This window comes from Benincasa hispida, unplaced genomic scaffold, assembly GCF_009727055.1.
Source record: "Benincasa hispida cultivar B227 unplaced genomic scaffold, ASM972705v1 Contig596, whole genome shotgun sequence".
Taxonomy (NCBI): domain Eukaryota; kingdom Viridiplantae; phylum Streptophyta; class Magnoliopsida; order Cucurbitales; family Cucurbitaceae; genus Benincasa; species Benincasa hispida.
The window spans coordinates 80,760-89,468 of NW_024064958.1; the positions used below are offsets into that span (position 1 = coordinate 80,760).

The 8,709-nt window shown below is 36.1% G+C and overlaps 1 protein-coding gene across 3 annotated transcripts in view; it reads left to right on the forward strand.

Annotated features, from left to right (window-relative positions):
- The window catches only part of LOC120069804 (serine/threonine-protein kinase TOR), a 62,405-nt gene extending 62,014 nt beyond the window's left edge, over window positions 1-391 (forward strand). For 2 of the 3 annotated variants that reach the window (XM_039021616.1, XM_039021618.1), the window contains exon 54: window positions 198-216. In XM_039021616.1, coding sequence (XP_038877544.1) covers window positions 198-216 — 19 coding nt within the window. Of the gene's footprint in view, window positions 1-197 lie in introns of all 3 variants that reach the window. The other variant, XM_039021615.1, reaches the window with a different exon arrangement.
- Window positions 392-8,709: the final 8,318 nt, after the last annotated feature.

Below are 8,709 nucleotides of genomic sequence, written 5' to 3' on the forward strand. Positions count from 1 at the left end.
ATCCTTTTATTTGGAAAACCAACTGTTATGACAATAATGATTGCCTGGGGTACAAATTTACTATCTTGTACATCTTTTACTATAATGCCATCGCCGTGTACAACTGGTGGGCGGTGGCGTATGTATTTGTTGTAAATCGTATTCTAGTCATTGTTATCTAGTACTTTGACATCTAACTGCAACTGTTCTTCGCGCAGGTGGTGCCCGTTTTGGTAGTCCAGAAGCGACCCCCCAATTGTATATCAGTTTCTGTATATATCATTTCTCTATGTAAATTATGTAAACATACTCTTGCAAATCATGTACAATACCTTACGTAAAATATATAATCTTAATAATTATGGCTTTGATCGTTAACTTGAGGATCTTAAAATACAGGGTTACTTATTGATGTTTTTGGAGCATGAGAAACATTACATCCAAATCTTTTTAGGGAAATTGTCCGTTTGGACCCAAAAATATTTTTTCCGTTCAAAAGTAACTTCATTTCTTTTTAATATTTTTTCCAACTTTTCAGACTTGAAATCTTGAAATGGAGAAATCTACCTTGTCTCTCAACAAATGGTTATTGCCTTGAATATGAAATCACCAAACTTATCGAACTTACCGAACGTACCTAACATATCTTAAATTAGAAACTTCAATTTTCAATTTTACATTTTGTTTTCAATATAAAAATGTTTTACACGAGAGTCTCAACTTTAGAGGAATAATCCGAACAATTACTTTTCTCTTATAGAGTTCCAAAAGAGTTGGGTATGTCGAAAAATAATCTTTTTTTTTTTTTTTAGAAAGTCAGACAAAATAGATAAAAAAAAAATACTTTTTAAAGAAAGCTTTCAGTAACTAATGAAAATCTTACTTCTCTCACTTATTTACATCATAAAGGAGATTTTTTACGTTTTAATAGAAAATGTTGATAGAATTGAAAAATGAAAAGTATTGGAACATTGTTGAACATGGAAAAGTTGTTGCCGTTTTGTGGTTTGTTTTGTAAAGTTCAAAGTAGATGTCTCATGAAATTGTTTTTTTCGTAAAGATTTCCAATTTTATGTAAAAGTTTAGTTGGTTCAACTTTACGAAACAACTCATTTATTCACTTTTGTGAAGTTGAACCAATCAATCTGTCTCGTAAAGTTGATCAAGTCAACTTTCTCATAAAGTTATCTAAGGCAACTTTCTTGTAAAGTGGGTTAAGGCAACTTTCTCATAAAGTTGACCAAGTTAACTCTCTTGTAAAGTTGACTTGGTCAACTTAAGTCAACTTTCTTCTAAGATTTTTTTTTAAATATTTATTTATACATTTTCTTTCGGCAAGTAAGTTTTATCTTCATTTACAATGTAAACTCCGAACCCTATTTTCCCTACCTAAGTATGATAGCCATGTGATTATAATGCTAAGTGATAGATGAAAGTATGGCATAATGTAGGAAAACAAGGAAGAATGTGAAGAAGGAAACTTGAGTTATGTTAGGCCTCGGGTGAAGTGTGTGTGGTTAGAGGAGTAGAAATTTTGGGTGAGTATGGAAGCTTGAAGGAATCCTTGGCGTGAAAGAAGGCTTAGGTGATGAGTTTGGTGTTAGAAAATTTAGGCAGGCCAAAATTGTCTTAAGTGTTTTTCGTGTGACATGCTTTAGGTGATGAGTTGGGCGTTAGCAATGGTGATGGTGCGGCTAGGCGTGACAAGCTGAAGTAAAGCGTTAATGAGGGAGTTAAGGTTGAATTAGTGCCTTAAGCACCGTTTAACCTAACAACTAGCTTAATCTTGTGTCTTAAAACCCATTAGGGGGTGAAGTGGCAACTTAAGATTTCATGCAGTAAGGGTAGCTGGTGGTATAAAAGGAAGGGGGAATATTCTGAGGCTCATTTTGGACACTTGAGAGATTTCAGTGTCATTGGAAAGATGAGGAAGTCTAGTTTCAGAGGTTGGGCAATCAGAGAGAGATCTTCAAAGAAGAGGGTCGGAGAGTGAAGAATTTGCCAGAAGGTCCAGTCTCGGGTGCATCGGGGCCAACGATGAAGATTTGAAGCTCTAGACCAAATCATGAAGAATTTCAAGCTGAAATTTTAAGGTAGGGTTGTTTGCTCAATTCTAAACAACTTTGTAGAAGGAAATTTCTTAAGATGAAGTTTGGAATTCAAGTTATTTACTCTAGAAGTTGAATCTGAAAATTGTTGCAAGTAGGCAGCTGCTTGGGAAAGATAAGCAAGCAGCTCAAAGATCAAAAGCTCCTGACCAAACCACGAGGAATTTTGAGCTGAAATTTTCAGGTATTGTTAACTTAATTCTAAACAAGTTTGTTGAAGGAAATTTCTTAAGATAAAGTATGGAATTCGAGTTATTTGCTTTGGAAGTTGAATCTGGAAATTATTGAACAAGCAGGCAGCTGCTTGAGAAAAGCTCAAAGATCAGAAGCTCCTGACCAAACCACGAGGAATTTTGAGCTGAAATTTTGAGGTGAAATTGTAGGAAAAAGCGATTGGTCTGGATTTCGAGTAATCTGGATAAGGTATGATGTTCGAAAGATAACAAGCTGTAGAGATCAAGTTTGGAACTAAAAATTTGAGGCCGAGAAGAGCTAGAAGAAGCCTATAAACCATTAAGGGTTGGGACAAGTGTGAGTGATTAATGTTTCTAAATGATAAAGTTTATGTTTTGCAACGTTATTGTCATGCTAACCTTTTATGTGATTTCAAGCAACCTATTTCTATGATTGAAAGCATGACCAACACTTGATGTTTACTAATGTATGAGTTTTCCATGTCTAATGCATGCTTCATACTTTGTAAAACAAGTTAGCTTCAATCATGTTGAACTAGCTTGTAAAAATGCAAGCATGCGTTAGGGTTAAAACTAAGAATTAATGAAACTTGATGTACTATGTTTTAAATACCTAAGGTTGTCGAAGTATATGCGTTGGTATTTCTAAACACAATGAAAAAGGATACTGACGGTGGAGAAGGTATCCTAAAGAAATTTCTATGCTATATTTGGAAACTATTTTTATTAATGCTCTTTGAGAACTCGATAGCTTAAGTGAACCGGATACTAAAGGTAAGGAAGGTATCTGAGTAAATGTACCTAAGGTGTTGATAGTACTTATTAAACACCACGTGCACGTAGATAGTTCAATAAAGAGATCGACGTAGGGGTCTCTCCTGGCCACAGTTCAGTATGAAGAGATCGAAGTAGGGATCTCTTATGGCCATGGCTTGACATTGGGAATTAGAGCGATGGATGTTCATTCTCAACTAAAGTTCAGTTAGTTCTAAAAAGGGAAATGATGTTATGTTTTATGCTTTATGATTTATGAAAAGTTGCTTGATATGTTTTCTAGCTTAAACCTTAAATGTTTATGTTAATGTTTTAAGCATGAGATCTTCAGTTTTATTTAAGTCACTCACTAGGCAATTAGCTCACTCTATTTCTAAATGTTTTTCCACCTCCAAGTAGTGGTCAAGTTCCTAGAAGTTTATTCTGCTGCTGCTCTGCCACCCGAGGACATAACTTAGAAGAGAAGAACCTAGGTAGATATCTGTATATACTGTACACATGTTAAGTGAGGGTTTTCAGGGACTAGTAACTATGTTTTGGGACCCACTGCATCTAGTTCTGTACATATGTGTTAGTTGTATGTTAAATGTTATGAAACCATGTGGTTATGAATGTGAATGCTCTAATGGTTCTGTGTATGTAAATGTTGATGGTTAAATGTTGTATATGCATATCAAGGTTTCTAGACAGGTTAGGAACGTATATTAGGCAGTAAGTGCCAGCAAAAGGGTTGGTAACTGCTGCAGTCATATTCCCTTTCAAGTTAAAAGGGGTAATCTGGGAGGGGGTGTGACATGTAGAATGCCTCATGTGTTGGTTTGCTACTGTGGTATTTGGAATGAGGATGAACGAGTATATGCAGACGGTAATCTAGGGGGTTTGGACGTAAGAGGTGACATTTGCCTTCAGGACTTTTTGTTGGAGTCGTATAATCTAAGTGGGATTAACCCAAACAACCATGTTCTTGAAGGAAATCAGACATGAGGATTTCCATGAGTAGCAGAAGGATCATTCCAAATTCCATTCGAAATTGAACATAATCAATTATAGTACAACAACAAAAACTAACAGGTCATGCACAACAAGAAATTACAACATGCTTTAAGAGAGTGTCAAGGGATAGAATATACATACCTTTGAAGAAACATTCTTCACAACTCCCTCGATCAATCTCCAAGCATTCAAGACAGCAATACACAGTCCTCGAACAACATGATCGGTGCACAGCATGAACACAATGATCACGAACCCAACAAATGGCCTCTAGAACCTCGAAATCAATCGAGTTGAGTGAGGACACCACCACAATAGTTACCTTGATATTCTCAGTGTGAGAATCCATGAGTTGTGGGCTCTGTATGATCTTAGTTAAAGGAAGAGACTGGAGAACAAAAATCGTGTAGATGATTGAGCAAGTGGGATATAAGAGTTGTCTATCATATAGACGATGTGCTCAATCATGTAGAAGATGGCAGCCTATCGTATAGACAATGCCACGCGATCGTTTAGCTACGATCAGCTGAGTGAACTATCGTATAGTTAAACTCCACGATCGTTTAGTCTCTCTACTAGCTATCATTTAGTGAAACACTTTCACCTGATAGCTTTTTCCGTGAGTTTCTTTCCGAATCTAGTAACTCCTAATTTTAGGAAAACATTTTTTCTTTTATCTCACGGTTACCATAAACCACCAATAACATCCCACTCAATCGGTTATTGGAGAAAAAGAGATAATTATCAAATAATTAATATTATTATAAATAAATATGATAACCAACTTACCATATGATATTTATAACTTAGAGTTTTAATATTTCATCTCATGAAACATATAAACCATAGTTCTTTTTCTTTCTTATGGTACTTAATGTAAATCATATTTACATTAATCCTCCACTTGATGTATCTCATACATCATATCGATTATATCATATATAATCGAACTTTCTATTGTCAATTTGAATATTTCAAATCAACCCCAAGAACTGAATCTCAACTTCAATCTATTGAGCTACCAAGGGGACCTTATGGACTTGTAGCTTGAAGCTCCAACGGTACGTGAATAATTAACTAGACTCTTTAGTTACGGGATCCACCATCCGTTAACTGTAGGGCACTCCACTAAAGACCGACAGCTGCACTTTTCTCACTACAGATATATTTTGTGTCCATATCAACCAATCAACAATGCGATAACCCTTCACAGATCAATCGTAAGTACAATTGGGCCAATTTACCGTTTTGCCCCTGTAGTTACATCTAACTCCTTAAGTGCCACTAATTCCTCTAATGAACATAAGTCATAGTTCTACTATGATTGAGTCCTCTCTTCCAAAAAGAGGATGTGGCCACTATGTTCAAGACCTGGAATCAGCCCTTAAGGGAGAAATCTATCTACTTACCCTGCTTCGGGGAATGAGTGAATTCCATCTTGTATAACTGAGTTTCTAGCTCCTAAATCAGACAAATCCCCAAAAAGGTAGGCTTGTTGAGTTGGCGATATGACCATTCTCACCCATACTAATCAAAGGACCGCTTTTAAAGGCAAGAGTTCCCAAACTACTCAAGATTAAGGTCATGTCACCTATGATCATTTAGGTGAGATATAAGTCTCAAGTATCAACGACGTTATATAATGAGACGAATCATCTCGTGATCCGATTTTATATAAACTCTTTGTATAGGACACCCCCGCTCGCATGTCTTCACATGAATGGTCAGGATCAAACATTTATAGTAGTTTATAATACTTATAAACCTCTACAAAGCAAGCCATATTCGTAGTGTCCCTAGGATAAGGTATCCCTCCTTAATCCATATACTACAGACTTTTTAGGTTATTACTTAAGGAATGATCCACTTGTATATCTCATATACATGCTTAAAATTACATACAATAACCATGAAACTTTGTTTACTGGATATGAGTAAATGCAAAAAGAAAAATAACTCTTATTTTATTCATAACAATGTGTACAATGTTTTCAAGCTACAAGACTCTGAGAGAATTAGGACACCAATCCCAATAGTTCTCACCCTAAGATGTTTATACAATTTTGGATCTAGGGTTTGTATGTATTTGTACGAAATGATTAAGAACTTTGGTTAGTTTTAAATAGTGAGGATGCATGTAAGCCCCTTATCTATTTATCAACGAAGTGCAAACCTATGTATGGCGATAGTGACTTAAAGAACTCCAACTACTTATACCAACCAAACTTTCCATACAATTCAGCCTAAGAATGTCCACTCCTTACTATCCTATATAACCTTCTTTCGAACAAAATTATCCATCAGGTTATGTTACATTAATAACCCTTTAAATAATAATGTTGCCCCCTATAACCTATACAATGACAGTTTCTTTGTTTATCCATACAATCCCGAGGATAATGATCCATCATCCTAAATGTATGGTAAGGAGGATAATGTTTGTGCAAATGGGGGGTTGAGACATAATGTAAGTGAGAAGAATAAGATGGAAGTTGAAAATGTACATGTTGAAGGGATTTTTTAGCATGGTGTCGTTGAAGAAAATGTGAACCAAGAGGAGAACGTAGTTGAAGACAATTCAGACTATGAATTGGAATTACCAGAGGAATTGGATGATGAGTCTGATGATCTGACGGAAGAGGATGACAGAGGCGTTTGAAGGGTGAATGTGCTAACCATCAATGTGAAGATACCAGCCTATACTTGGGAAACACTTATGCAGAACCTCTGAGTGCTTGCCCTGAAGTGGCAATGATTGTCAGGTCAGATGTTTGAGAGCGAGGACATTGATATTAAGGTAGGATAGGTATATCTGTCAAAGGAAGAACTTTGATTCGCATTGTCCCTATTCACTATACTTCGAAATTTTGAACATAGGGTTAACAAATCCACGAAATCACTACTGGTTGTTAAGTGTAGACGTGATGCCTGTCATTAGAGGATTCGGGCTCGAAAGCTTAAGGATTCGAAGTTGTTCAAAATAACAAGGTATCATGATGTCCATACATGCTCACAACAACTAATGGATCATGACCACCATCAAGCTAGAAACAAGTTAGTTGGTCATCTGATTAAGTCCAAGTTCATGAACGTTAGTAGGATGTATAGACTAAAGGACATGTAGGATATGTGGAAGGGATATGATATCACATTAGTCATACGAAAGGTTGACGGTCTAGAAAAGAGTTGTTAATAATGGTTCGACGTAGGCTAGGGGAGTTTTTTAGCCAGTTAAATGCTTATGAGGATGCTTTGAAGATAACAAACCCTAACATTGTTTACAAATTGAAGCTTCAAGATGATAGCTACTTCAAGTACGTCTTCATGGCTTTGAGTCGGTTAGTACGAGGCTTCTTGAACTACATAAGGCGTGTTTTGGTTGTTGACGGGACATACTTACAAGGTAAGTTTAAGGGTGTCATGTGAGTGCGAATTCGGTGGATGGGAACGGTAAAATATATCTAGGTTCATTTTCTGTTGTGGATGGTGAAACAGAAGACGCATAGACATGGTTTTTTTAGCAGGTTAAAGAGGCGGTTGGGGTTATATCTGAACTTCTCATTGTATCGGATCGTAAAGCAAGCATTGGCGAGGCAATTGATAAGATATTTTCTTCTGCTATTTCTATATTTATCATATAAGTCTAAACCTACTCAAGTATTTATGGAAAAAAAGCTCCCCTCCCCATTTTTTCCTAGCTACAAAATCACCCTTGCTAGATTACTTTTCATGTACATTGGGCCAAAATTATCCCAATCAGAGGAATGACTCAATACTTATAGGAAATTGGATTTGAAAAATGGGCTAGGGTATTTCAATATAGATGAAGGATCGATAAGATGACTACTAATAAAACTGAGAATTTGAACGTTGTATTGAAGGATGCCAGAACATTGCTAATAACCAAATTTCATGATAGAAAAAAAGGGGTATTTTGCAAAATTGGTTTCATTGTCAAAGAACCTACACGTCGAGTCGTCAAACGATGCTTTTAGATTCTATGGAGGCGATGGTAAAGTATAAATCTAGAAGGCATTTTGTAAGGCCAATTGATCAACCCATTTTTGGAGTTATTGATAATCACCCTTATGGAGTTGTTGACTTGAATGCGTGTAGTTGTACGTACAAGGATTTCGATTATTACGACATTCCATGCTCCCATGCGATTGCAGCAGCCTGTAACTGGAACATTGACCCATACATGCTTTGTTCTCCTTGTTACAACATTTAGGTTGTTTATGGATCATATGCAAAACCCATTTTACCTGTAGGTCCTATCTTAGAATGGCTATAGGTCCTATTTCAGAATGGCCTCGGGGCGATGATTACGAAGACATCCAAATATTACCACCGATGCGTGCTGCTCAAGTTAGCCATCGCCAGGAGATAAGATTATCGTCTGCAAGTGAGGTCACTCAAATTCAGAAATGTACTAGGTGCAGTATGCGTGGCCACAATCGAGTAACATGCTGACAACAGTTGACAACGACATGAATCCAATTTATTTGTGTTATTTATGATGTAACATCCTGTAATTAAACTAACGTGACGGTGTAATATTTAATTATCTCAAATGAAGTATTAATATTAAATAAAAAATAAACACCATTGAAGATAAACAAATGTACTAATAAATAGCTTTGTTCATATATATTTGTATA